Source organism: Drosophila tropicalis, unplaced genomic scaffold, assembly GCF_018151085.1.
Source record: "Drosophila tropicalis isolate 14030-0801.00 unplaced genomic scaffold, ASM1815108v1 contig_1187, whole genome shotgun sequence".
Taxonomy (NCBI): domain Eukaryota; kingdom Metazoa; phylum Arthropoda; class Insecta; order Diptera; family Drosophilidae; genus Drosophila; species Drosophila tropicalis.
In genome coordinates this window covers 2,401,709-2,415,630 of record NW_027172559.1, presented here as the reverse complement: position 1 = coordinate 2,415,630, position 13,922 = coordinate 2,401,709, and the positions used below count along the sequence as shown (strand labels likewise).

Here is a 13,922-nt window from a genome sequence, read left to right as displayed (position 1 = left end):
AGGGAAATGTGATGGTAAGAAGTCACACACACACTCATCGGGCTAGAGGAAGAGAGACGGAGCGAGAGCGCGCTTACTCCGTGTGTTTGTACCATATTTTACCACTTTGTTGCTGTCATTTATTCTTATTCTGTTTGTTGTCTGGTCTGTGGTTAGAATTTTCTTTTTCATTTTCTTGCTTTCTTTCTTTGTCGTTTGCCAAATAGAAGTACACATAGTAAGGACTATAAATATTTGTTACACTGACGACGACAATTGCGACACATATGAGTTGTCCGTGCTGTTCTTGTTGTTGTTGGTGTTACAAATCCGGCATCCGTGTATAAAAATGGCTGCAATTTATTTTTTCCTATGAATATATTTTTGGCTCTCCAGCCACGATTCATTTTCCCCCATTTTCTATACCCTATACCCTCTATATGAAATAGGGGATATGGTGTGATTGGCGTTAGTATAAATGCGTTTTCATCAGAATATACAGTTTGTAAAAAGGTAAATAAATATTCTAATATTTATTGATCGAATTCAATTGAATTGCACTATTCAAATAGAAAACACATTTGTTGCCATGACAATTATAAATGAATCTTCGACCACATAAACTGATTAATGTTTACTAAACATTTTATCTTTCTTTTTTTTTTTTAAAACACTCACTAGTTTTGTCAATTATAGAAACAATAAAAAACTGTTATTTTGTCTATTAACTGCAAAGGGTATTCCTTAGTTGTGTTCATCATATGGAAAACACTTTCTTTTCTTTATTTTTTTGGCTTTGCCATTTATTGCTTCACCAACAAGCAAGTGCTATGATGGCTCTTATTTTATTTGATTGCATAAATTTTATGCAGATTTTCATAGCATGTCATTTTTAGTGATTTTCATATTAAATGCATGTGGCGAGAGCAGTCAGCAAGAAAATTCTTTACAAGTGACAAGTATATTGCGCATACGCAGCGTATGCATAAAATTTAATATCAGGTAAAACGCTTTTGTGGTGACTGTTTCTGCATGAGTCAGTGTATATGTGTGTGTGTGTGTGTGTGTGAAGATGTATACGTAGCACTAAAGACTTGTCAGCTAATATGACAAGTTGAGACCTTTTGTTATTATTATCGTTGTTGTTGTCATTGCTGTTGTCATGCCTCCAATAACTAACAATCAAGTGGCAGTTGGTTCGCTACTTCTTGTTATGTTCTTGCCCTATTTTATGTGTCTGTCATGTGCTGCTGCTGCTACAACTGCTGCTACATGGCCTGATTTGGTCACGTTGATCAAGCAGAACAAACGGCAACATGTTTTCAACAGAAGGTGCCGGCAACATTAATTAAGTACATTGAATTGTCTTGTGCCAGAGAGAAAAGATATATGGTAAAATTCAAGCAAAGCTAATGACTCGAATGTGTACGACTATTAAAAATTTATTTAAGTTCTATAAAATTAAAAAAAAAATGGAGGATTGAAGGATTGAAGAATGCAATAATCATAACTTTACATTTTGCAAAGGCTCAAAACATTTTTGGCCCAAAGGGAAAAAAAATATTTTAAACAGTTTAGAAAATTAATGATAGTTCTTAAAGAAGGATGTTTAAGTACCTACTAGAAGTTCCTATATTCATATATCATTTAAGATCTCGTCTCAGTCAAATTTTGATTTCATTTTGTGCAAACAGTTTGACAAGCATTGCTTATAACAAAGAGCAAGATATGAATGTGTTGCCAAGGCAAAGACGATGCTGTCTAATGTTTTGACGGTGATTGTGATTGATAAGCAATTCGCCAAGATTAGACAAAGAGAGAAGGAGATAGAGATAGAGTTAGATAAATCAGAGAATGAGAGATAAAGAATGAGTAGAAGCCGGTTGACAAATGGCAGAGCAATTTTTTAATTGAAAATGTTTGCATGGATTCTTGAAAGCTCTCTCCGCCAATGTGTTTCGATTTCTCACTGTGTTTTCCACTCAGCTCTCAGCTCGGCTCTGACTGCATTTGATTGATTTATGTGGAAGGCTAGAAAATAAAGGACACATGGAATAGTAGGGGAGCAAAAGAAAAAGATATACACACATGGATACATATATATTCCGCTGTCATTTCAAAAATAAACTCCCAATGCGTCATGTCGTCGTTGTTGGGAAAAGCAAGGCGAAAGTTGGTTGAGTGCCTGAGTGTTTTATAACGTGCGAAAATCCCAAATGGAATTATTGTGTGCTCGAGAATCAAAAATATATATCGCATGCAATATATATGAAACAAAGTATGCAGAGAGACAGAAAGATAGAGAGAAAGAGAGAGAGAGAGATAAAGCAAGCAAAATAGAGAGGGTGAAAATAGCGAATTGAAATGAAATAAACCAGAGATGTGGATTTTGGATGACAAAAGCAAGGCCATTCACAAATTGCGCATACGCAGCGTGGCCACGCATAGACAAAATGCGCGCTGTCAACTTGGCATAGTTTTAGCCACACATACACACATACGTTCCCTCACATGTGAGCATGTGAGAGGCACGTTTCAGCCGGTCAGGCAGCAAATGCAAATGTCTCTTCAAGGCAAACGGCATGCGGGAAGACAAAAAGGTGAAACATAGGTGTGCACGTGACTTTTATGCAGTTGCATGCGGTACACGTAATAAACCTTTTGCCATTGCTTTTTCTCTTCCCCTACTTCACCTCTCAGCACCATTGAAATTCGTTGAGTCCTTGGCCAAAAAGTCGTCGACTAGCGACGAAGACAAACAGCACTCATCGATCGTCGTCCTGGGCTGCTGTGTCTTCTGCTCCTACTGCTTATGTTTGGTGGTAAAGTGGAAAGCAAAGCCGTTGAAAAGACATTTCAATTTGAATAAAAAGATGCTCACCACCCATATAGAAGAGAAGTGAACTCAAGGAGTGTGTGTGTGTGCACATGCAAATGCATTTTGACAATAATGTGAGAAAATTGTTAGAACAAACAATTGCAGACAAATCGTAAATCGCTTACATTTTAACCAAATATTTTGCAATCGCATCAACTTAAAGTTTGCAATAAAATTCAGTTGGACCAAATATTTTCATATCAATTGTCATGGTACTAAGGTCATAAGAATTTTTTCTTAATAAGCTGATTGAATAAAATAAAGCATGTGTGGAATTTTAGAATAGATTCTTTTGCCAAAGAAGAGATTTAAAGGAATTATAAGAAATGAAAAATTTATTTGTAGTTTAAATGTTTGAATGTGAAATAGGTTTATTTGTTAGGCCAATTTAAGCCATATTTTATCAAATTTAAAATGTTGCTATCAAATATACATACATACATATTTATTTTAAGATTAAGTTTTTTCTACAAGCATTAAAATAAGACATATGTATGTATTGTTGTTTACCACTTTAAAGCCACTGGCAAAGAGTCTATCAAATAATCTAAGACATTTTACAAATTTATGCAAAGAACTGAGAAAAAAAAAACAATATAAAATCCTTGAAATAATTTAAAGAGAATTATTATCGAATTACTGTTTTGGGTTTATAAAACAAATTGTGATAAAAAAATATAAAATGTTTTCCTTATATTAGTCAGCAAAATTTCGTTAGCCTCTGTTAAATACCAATATCCTGATAGGCATACGCTCTTTAAGTTCTGTTTGTATCAAAGGGACCTTCTCCTTGAGACATAGTTTACAAGTCAATATAGAAACTAGAAACCATCAAAACACCTCGTATTTAAAATGTTTCCTGTAATATACTTTGTTTCATAAAATTTGCAAGTAATTCATATTTTTGTGCCCCTATTTCTCTTGGCTCAATATAAGATAACATTTTTGGTGTCGAGACAAATGATACGAAAAATAATTACATAGCTATATCTATTAAATTGAGTCTTGACCTGCAGTTGAATCTTACTCTTAGTGTGCAACCCTACTAAGTCACAAGTACTTAATTTCCACCGATCCCAGTAATGTAAGTCGTGCTGATTAACAGTTCGAAGTTTTAGAGTCGATTCCGAAACGAATAAATCTGTTTGTGTAGAAGTATTAAAAATTATACTATTTTCAAAACTTGATGCATTAAATGAATTCTTTTAAAAGAGTAAACGTCTATTTGCATGGCAATTAGTTGTATTTTACAATTTTAGAGTTCTTAGTTTCTACATACAGGTGGGTTTGGTATACATTTGGTTAAATTTGCCCACAACTGATTTAGATACTTCCTCTATACCTTATGTGCTCTGATCGACTTTGAGGAGATTGTCAGAAATATATTCACTGAAATTCTAAAAGAGCTTTAATAAATACATTTCAATAGTATTATTTAATTGATCATAAAATAGATAAACAAGATAAAATGACTAACATGATTTGAAGCAATTTCTAACCACTGTGCGGATGTGGCCGCTTTGACACCTTGACAAAAGAATGTGTCACACTTTGCTTTCTTCTCCTTGCTAGCAAGGTTTTTTAAAACTTTTTTGGTTTTTCGGGATTTTGTCTTTACATTTGTGGCAGTGGCACAGGCACACACATCTCACTTGCAACTGAGTGGCATGGCTCCCTGGTTATTGCTTGCCAATATCAGTTGGCGAACGAGATGCTGCTGGTGGTCCTAGACGGCTGTCTCTTTTGATTAGGGCCAACACGAAACCAAACAAAAAAAAAAAAAGAAACGAAACGAAGACGGGGAAAAAACGGAATGAGACGTCTGCTGAGTTTTCGGCTAACACGAAAACCTTTTTACACGCAGACAAACTGTTGGATGGGGGAAGAGAGGGAGTATGAAGGGGAAGGATAGATGGCAATGGAAAGAAACGTGCTAATGCTGCACACAATTGCAATTAGTGTCAGTGTTGGGTTTGATGCTGATGGCAGTGCCGTTGTCCAGCTATTTGGCCATTTGCATAACCACAAAAGAAATGCGGCCGAATGGCTGGTTGGTTGGTAAGCTGGCTGCCTGGCTGCTTGGCTGACTAACTGTGTGGCAGTTGGCAAAAGTTGGCCAATTTGATGGCACTAAAAAAGTGAAAACCAAAACCAATTCAAGCCCTTGCCTTGCCTTGCTTCGGCTCGGCATGGCCGTCCTTGTTATGTCTGAAGATTTTCCATGGCAGCAGCGATTTTGGGTTGGCTTTAGCTCAGTTTTCTTAAGCTGATTTGAAGTTTTGCCGTTTTTGCCGTTGGCATTTTGATGTTTCTTTGGTGCAAAAGTTTCCTTCTTATTTTTTGGTTGCATCAAATGCCATTGCAGCAAGTGGAAGGGAAAGCTTCTCTACTTCTTTTTTTGGGTCTTTTTTAACAGGATTTTAATGAATGCAACATTGTTGTAGCTCTACCTTTGTCTGCTCTTGAGTGCCACTCGAGATCTCTCAACTTGAGTCTGGCCAAGCATCAAGTGGAGCGGCTTAAGCCCTAAAGTCCGATTTATATATATATATATACTTATATATGTAAGGTAGTTTGGTGAAATGTTTTCTTTTGGTTTGCATTTGTGTTGGGTTTGCAGCTTAACAGCTTTTGTGACAAAGCAAATTAATTGCTTGCCCATTTTCAATTAACTGCAGTTTTTCATACACTTCAAAAAGAAAAAAAAAAAACCCCACAAAAAGGACTTCATTCAGTTTGGCATTGTTTTTAACCGCAAGTGCGAATGAATTGTACTTGATGTTTTTACTTTATTTTTTTTTTTTGTTTTTGTTGTAGTTTTTTGGCCAAATGGTTCAGTTACCAACTACAACACAAAGCCAATTCAATTAATTTCCACGTCCATATGACACCTATGGACCACTGCACAAAGCGCAATGAAGTGCAGTGAGAAGGCAAGTGAGAAGTGGTATGCACAGCAATACGAATTGGGGGCAACACCAAAACCAAGGTGCACTCAAAAAAAAATGTATTTTTTCCTTTTTTGGTGAAAAAATTTTGGCGAAATATCAAAATGATGACGTAAACATTTTTTAAGCCAGCGATAGGCAACAGATTTACTTTTTCTTAAAGCATTCCAAAATTCTTTTTTTCGAAACGTTAAGTTTAATTTTTGCCATTAGTTCGACAGTCAATAGACCACCAGCTTTAAGTATATTTAAAATATTTGTTAAAACATACCAAATACATGTAGTTGTAGAATCTTGTTGCTGTTGCTATATTGGAATGATGTTGCTTTAAACTTTAAGAGAAACTGAAGGTAGAAATCTTTAGTCAGGAGCAATTTTTGATACATTTTGCTTTTGCTTCTAAAAGAGCCTTTTGTTAGATGTCTTAGGTTTAAAAAAACATCTAGAATTGTCCGTTCTCTAGAGCTTCCTTTAATTCGTCATCGATCTTAATGTATTCAATGTTCAATATTTGATTCCAAACAAAAACGTTGCGTTTTCTAATTTATCTAAGGCTAAGGCTGTGAATTTATGTATTAGGCTACAAATGTATTCCCTGAAATTCAAAAATTGTCTATGATCAATATTTGTTTCGAGAATTATTTCAAGAATTATTTCATTGCAAAATTCTTTTTCCTGGACGACTTCTTGCCTACTTTACGGGGCAAAGTTCATTGATTGCTTCACAGTTTTAGATCCTTCTGCATTATGCATTATAATGCATTATTATTATTTATAGATTATTAATTAGCAATATCTAAGCATTTACCTAGGTTTTTAAAGGTCACTGATGTAACTAATAGATTTTTAAAGGTATTTTATCATTTTCTCAGGAATTATTCTGTTTTTACTTTTTTTTTGGATTTGAGTTTGGGAAAACATGTCCTTCTTTGCTCTCCTGCTTAATTTGAACGTTTACTGAAACGTATTTGGCTGCTGGCATTTCGATATTTACTTTGTCATGAGGGTGCAGCAGCAGCATCGGCGGTGACAGCAACGTGAGAGATGGATAGGGGGATCGAGGTGTTGCCAGCACGCGCAGCGGAAGTCACGTGATGTGTTGTGTGACACGTACGCGATGACGGCAGCTGCTCCAGCTTCAGAGCGAGCATTGGCATGCTCCGGTATTTGTTGTTGTCGTTGTAACTTTTCAATTTGGCCAAGATGAGAACATGCAGCAGCAGCAGCAGCATCAGGAGATGGGAAAGGAGAATGTGGGTGGTGGAAGTAGAGGAAGTAGCTTTAAGCCACTGCAAACTCTACTCATTAAAATAACTCCCAGCAGGTGAATGTATTCGGTGGTATGTGTATGTCTGTGTATGTGCGAGTGTGTAATACTTCCTGCAACAGCTCGGCCCAGTTCCGGGTTAAATAATTAAATTTTACGGCAAAAACAAAAAATGCAGAAAAAAACACAGCAAAATATGCGAAAAAAAGAAATGGCCAACGGGCATAAGTTACAACAACAAGGCGCAACGTTTCATTTTTATTTAACGCAGCCTAGCAGGGCCCGGAAGCAATGGAATCTGGTAAAATGAGTGCGAGAGAGCCCCAGCTCGTGGTTGGGTGGTGCCATTTCCTCCTCTGGCGGTGCAGGTGCAGGTGGTGCTCGCATATTTCATGGTACTAATGTAGCTGGTCATAAAATCACAATGTTCCAGCGAGAAAAGGGGCGTACGAGAATAGGCGTGGCAACACATATGCGAACATTCGCAGGAGCAGCAACGTGCACTGCATTCGACTCATTTAAAAAAATGGTTTTAAAGAAAGGTTGTTCCTGCAGAGAAAACTGTTGTACCTAACGAACTTGAAATACCCTCAATGGAATATTGGCATTACTGGAAAATATTAGGGAGTAAATCTTTTAGAATAAAGTTTAGTATTCGATGCGGCCGCATTATATAAAAATAAAGTTTGAAACTGAAGTTATTTGTTAAAAATTAAGTGGGAATGAATTTTTCATACATTTATGAAAATACTCAAAATTCTTACCTCAATGTTTAGTAGATTATCATTATCAAAATATGGACTTCGATGGCATTTTTAGACAAAAGCAGTATATCTTTTCTTGTATCTACCAGAAAAAGAAATATGTTAAAGATAAAAGGTGAATAAGAAAATGTTATTACAAGAAATCAATAAAATTAAATCAAATTGAGTTCCTAAATACTAAATAGTATGTAGTAAATATAAAAAAAAAAAAACAAAAAATTGTATGTCATTAGAACAAGAATTTAAGTATTTCAGTAAGTAAACTGATGAAATCGTTAGACTCTGCCCTATATGAAAAACCATAAAAATAACAAGAATTTTTTTTCTGCTGCCCAACTTCACGGCAAATGTCAGCAAGTCGCACTGGGGGTTTGGGCTTGGACGAGATGGCAAGCGATGGTTAGAACAGGCGGGGAGAAGCGTGTTCTGGCAGCAACACCCGTTAGTAGCGTGAAACTGTATGGCTGGCTGGGCATGAAAATGGCCCGATAGGAGGCAGAAAGAAGTGTGTACTAGAGAGGAGCGGGCTGAATAGGGTAGCGGCGCTTTGTAGGAGGGGGAGGCGTGCCAGGGGAGCAGGCATGTGTTGAAATGCAAACTTGTTTTTTGCCCGCTGACAAGCGTTGCTCATTAAATTTTATTTTATAATTACACACACCAGCAAGCACACTCACACACACGCATACACGCACACACACGCACTTCCCCTCATTTAGCCAGTAACTAGGAGTAGGACTAGGCAGGCTTTAATGTTTTAGTGGCAACGCGTAATTGGGTTCCGGATAACGCATTTTTTCTCTATTTTTTTTTTTTTTTTGGGTCAGCTTTTTTGGCTTACTTTGCTCTCGAATTAGTGGCTCAACTGAAATTGAGTAAAATGGCCTGAGGTCAGGCTGCAGTTCGACAGTTCGGTGATTAAAGTAAAGTGTTTGAAAGTTAATTGACCCAACAACAGCAACAATAATACTTAGCCCCCTATTATGCCTCACGCTTCACTAAATCGAAACTAAAGTGTGCCCAGGACTCGATACACGATACGCTGCTATACGATACAATACGAAATGAAATTAACTGTTGTATGGCCAGTTAAACACAATCACCAAAACGCAAAATGGTTGGAATGAGTTTAAATCTACAGCCCAGATTAGAATTAGCGTCGATTATATAAATTTAAAGCTAAACAGTCGAATGCAAGTGTTGCACTCCCATTGATAGCATTAGTTTTTTTGAACAGAAATCGAATATCAAATATTAATTTTATTCAAATATAACTGAAATTCTAATGGCCAGAAATTTAACAACAGTCGTTTGGCTTATTTAAACTCGAATTAAACTATGTGTGTTTATACTGGCTGGATTTTTATTTCTCATTAAGATCCTGGCTTTAGAAACTTTTTTTTGTATTGATACTTACTTTCTAAGAAGTCTTAATGTCATTGGCAACATATATTCTATGATAGCCCTTAATATTATAGATTAATGAAATTTTGGTTAAATTCTAAATGAACCTTACTATTGTCTATTGAGATTTTAAGTTAATTTATTTACCGTATATATATAATTTGTCTTGATCGAAATTATATCAGCTTTCATTGAAATTTTCTTGCTTTGTTTTGTATAAATAAATTCAATAGATTCTATGAATTATTTAGACTCTTTAAATGCCATACATTTTTAAAATTCTGAAAATTTGTACATCAAATTCCATACCACAAGTTTCTATTTGTTTTCTAACCACTGTGCCCGATGGTTACTACAACAAGTTCTTACATATAAATGTTTCCCTCCATCGTCTATTATTTCCTTTTTTGCTTTTATATTTTGATTTTTGTTTTGTACTTTTTCTACTTTTTTCATTGTTGCTCAAATTGGTATTATTTAAAAATGTCGATGGGTCACGACGAAGTTCAGTGGTTGCTCGTCAACGTCCTTTTCTGTCCACGACTGGTCGTTGTGTAATTGAAAACGGTTATTGGCAAGTTAATGGCCCGTCTAAGGCCAGCAACCCAACCAACTTACTTTTAATTGACTATTTGTATGCTAAACCACTCTAACATTACCACCTTCCCTTCACCCTCTGATTCCTTGCAGATTACCCTCGCGTTGAAGTAGGTCCACAGAACCCGTTGCGCATTGAACGCGATCATATTGCCAAATTGGATTGCCGTGTGGATGCCAAGCCAATGGTTTCGAATGTACGTTGGTCACGCAATGGCCAATATGTGAGTGCTACACCCAGTCATACGATCTATCGTGTAAATCGCCATCATAGTGGAAAATATACATGCAGCGCCGACAATGGTCTTGGCAAGACAGGTGAAAAGGATATTATCCTTGATGTCCTCTATCCACCAATTGTTGTCATCGAATCCAAGACACATGAGGCCGAGGAGGGTGAGACTGTGCTGGTGCGTTGCAATGTGACCGCGAATCCGCCACCGATAGCCATAGAATGGTTAAAGGAAGGAGCTCCAGATTTTCGCTATACCGGAGAACTGCTCACTTTGGGTTCGGTGAGAGCCGAACATGCGGGAAATTACATTTGTCGTTCGGTAAATCTAATGCAACCCTTCAATTCGAAACGAATCGAGGGTGTGGGTAATTCAACGGTGGCTCTATTAGTTCGACATCGTCCTGGACAGGCTTATATTACACCCAATAAACCAGTGGTACATGTGGGCAATGGCGTCACCCTGAGCTGTTCGGCTAATCCACCGGGCTGGCCAGTGCCACAATACCGTTGGTTCCGCGACATGGATGGCGAAATGAGTAATACACAAAAAATCCTTGCTCAAGGCCCACAATATTCCATACCCAAGGCTCATTTGGGTAGTGAGGGAAAATATCATTGTCATGCGGTCAACGAATTGGGCATAGGTAAAATGGCAACAATTGTCCTAGAGGTGCATCAGCCACCGCAGTTCCTGGCCAAATTGCAGCAGCACATGACCCGAAGGGTGGGCGATGTGGATTATGCAGTGACCTGCAGTGCCAAGGGAAAGCCCAGTCCACAAATACGTTGGATCAAAGATGGTACAGAGATTTTGCCCACACGCAAAATGTTCGATATACGCACCTCCCCCACAGATGCGGGCGGTGGTGTGGTCACGGTGCAGAGTATACTCCGTTTTCGTGGCAAAGCTAGACCGAATGGAAATCAGTTGTTGCCCAGTGATCGTGGAGTCTTTACATGCCTCTACGAGAACGATGTCAACTCAGCCAACTCCTCGATGCATTTGCGTATTGAACACGAACCGATTATAATACATCAATATAATAAGGTGGCCTATGATCTGCGGGAATCAGCTGAAGTTGTTTGCAAAGTGCAGGCCTACCCGAAACCAGAGTTCCAATGGCAATTCGGCAGTAATCCTTCTCCGTTAACCATGTCGTCGGATGGTCACTATGAGATTGTCACACGAATGGAAAACAATGATGTTTACACTTCAATATTGAGAATCGGGCATCTTCAGCATTCGGATTATGGCGAATATATTTGTAGGGCAACCAACGACTTAAATGCCATCAGAGCACCCATACGTCTTCAGCCCAAGGGACAGCCGGATAAGCCAACTAATCTCAAGATTCTCGAAGTGGGACACAATTATGCGGTTCTCAACTGGCAACCTGGCTTCAATGGCGGCTTAATGAGTACTAAATACTTGGTGAGTTATCGTCGTGTGAACACACCACGAGAACAGTTGCTAGCGGACTGTTCCTCACCAGGCTATGGCTACCAAGTGAGCAGCAGTAGCAGCAGCAGCAGTTCGAGCAGCTCTGGAGCTGCCCACGAATGGATCGAATTCAATTGCTTTCGTGAGAATCCCTGCAAATTGGCACCACTAGATCAGCATCAGAGCTATATGTTCAAGGTGTATGCCCTAAATTCAAAGGGCACTTCGGGATTCTCGAATGAAATGCTCGTCACCACTAAGGTCAGTAAGATTCCACCTCCTCTGCATGTCAGCTATGATCCCAACTCTCATGTTTTGGGCATCAACGTGGCGGCCACATGTTTGTCCTTGATTGCCGTTGTGGAATCCCTGGTCACACGCGATGCCACAGTACCCATGTGGGAAATTGTGGAGACTTTAACACTATTGCCCTCCGGACATGAGGCTACCTTTAAAGAAACTATAATCAATCAAATGGCACGAACAGCTCATTATACAACATCAGGATCAGCGGGCTCCACGGGCGCCACATCCTCATCTTCATCATCATCGTCATCATCAGGCAGAAGTGTTGCGGGTGGACATTTGGGTGAGGACCGTACCATGGCTTTGGCTGAGACAACTGGACCAGGTCCAGTGGTGAGAGTGAAACTATGTCTTCGTTCTAATCATGAGCATTGCGGCGCCTATGCTAATGCAGAAAGTAAGTAAAGATTATTGAAGCATTTTCTAATGCAATTAGAGATTACCTTCCCAGAAATTGAGATATCGATATTAGAATTTTCTTATTTATGCTTAGACTTTCCTATAACTTTTGCCTATAGTTTAGTTGGTCACTTATAAAAGAAATTATCAATCGACAAAGAATAGTAAATTCATAATGGTTGAGCCAGAAATCGGTCTCAATAAAAATTTATTCTTTTAGAAGTATAAATTCTAGTTTATTAACTAAAAAAGTGTGTGTTCTTAAGCAAACCAACAAAAAAACAACACCTGTAGAGTACCTAGACCTTGAGCTTTTAGAAAACTCCCATAAATAGTTATGTACCAATATTAATTTCTGTTGTCCTCAGCCAGCTAACTAAATAATTTCTTTTTTCCTTTAATAGTTGGAAAAGCTTACATGCCAAACGATTCAGGCGTCACGACTTCCGCTGTGGTGGCAATTATGATTGCAGCCCTATCCTTCGTCATTTTCTTGGCCCTGGTGTATGCTTTTTGTCGCTGTCGTCGCACTCACAAGGCCAAAAAGCAGTCATCGGGAGGTTCCGGTGTCGCGGGCATTGGTGGTGCTACCACGACGACCTCAATGGCAGGCGGCGCCAAGGACTATGACCTAGATGGCTCACGGCGACCCTCATTGACGCAAACTTCCGCCATTGGTGGTGACCCGCAACAGTCACAGCAGCAGCAACAGCAGCCACCATCGTTGCCGCCACCACCGCCATATTATCCCACGGGCAGCATGGATGGCAAACAATTGGATGGCGGCATGGAGTTGACACTGACAGCCTTGCACGATCCCGACGAGCAATTGAACATGCAACAACAACAGCAGCACCAGCACAAGCCAAATGAGTCCTTGCAACATCACGTTCATGCCACTTCGTCGTCGTCATCGTCGCATGGTCATGGCCAGTATCAGCCACAGGCTAAAACCATGTTGGGCCTATATGGAGCGGCAGCCTCGAATGGATATGGCTATCATGTGACAAGTGCCATTGGCGTAGATGGCGACAGCTATCAAGTGATGCCTTCCGCTAGTGCCGCCGGACTTGGACACGGACATGGGGCTGCTGGCGAGTGTAAGTAGCGGGGCACGACCAGTGGGTATAGCTCGACTTGCTCGTACATGTGGGTGGGTGGGAGTTTGGTTTGGTGATGGTGGTGTTACGTGTGGGCGTGTCTTCATTAAGGCAACGCATTTTTCGGCCTAGATTTATGGTGAAACATTTCGATGCGTATGGCTCTCGACTGGCTTCAATGTCCTGGTTTTTTGGCGTAATTGCATTTCATGTCAATCTATCGTCCTCTGCGTCCTTCTACGTCGTCCACATCCATCCACTTACCGAGCTACTCATGCAAATGCGCATCTTCTCTTGTGAATGCCGGGTAGTTGGGGGATCCGTGTCGGCATTTGTGTGTTTGCCAATTCTCGCCTTGGCAACCCAAAAAATCACATCATCATCATCCAGGCCAATCGGGAGTCCAGTATTTGTCCTCGTTCCCATTCTCTCGCTTCGCCCCCATCGTTGTCGTTGTCACCGTCGTCGCCATCATCATCATCGTCCTCGTAATTCCAATTAAGTGAGAATTAAACCTTTATCCATTTCAGTCTTTTGTGTTCGCTGCTCCTCCAATGCCAACGTGAGCAAGTTTTTTAATTGGCTTCAGGGGGCTAGACATGGATAT

General features: G+C 39.3%; 1 protein-coding gene across 3 annotated transcripts in view; it reads left to right on the top strand.

The window, feature by feature from the left end:
• fred (friend of echinoid) overlaps positions 1-13,922 on the top strand; it is a 112,938-nt gene that overhangs the window by 85,163 nt on the left and 13,853 nt on the right. For all 3 annotated transcript variants that reach the window (XM_068289721.1, XM_068289730.1, XM_068289739.1), the window contains exons 6-7: positions 9,928-12,213; positions 12,620-13,315. In XM_068289721.1, coding sequence (XP_068145822.1) covers positions 9,928-12,213; positions 12,620-13,315 — 2,982 coding nt within the window. The remainder of the gene's footprint in view (positions 1-9,927; positions 12,214-12,619; positions 13,316-13,922) is intronic.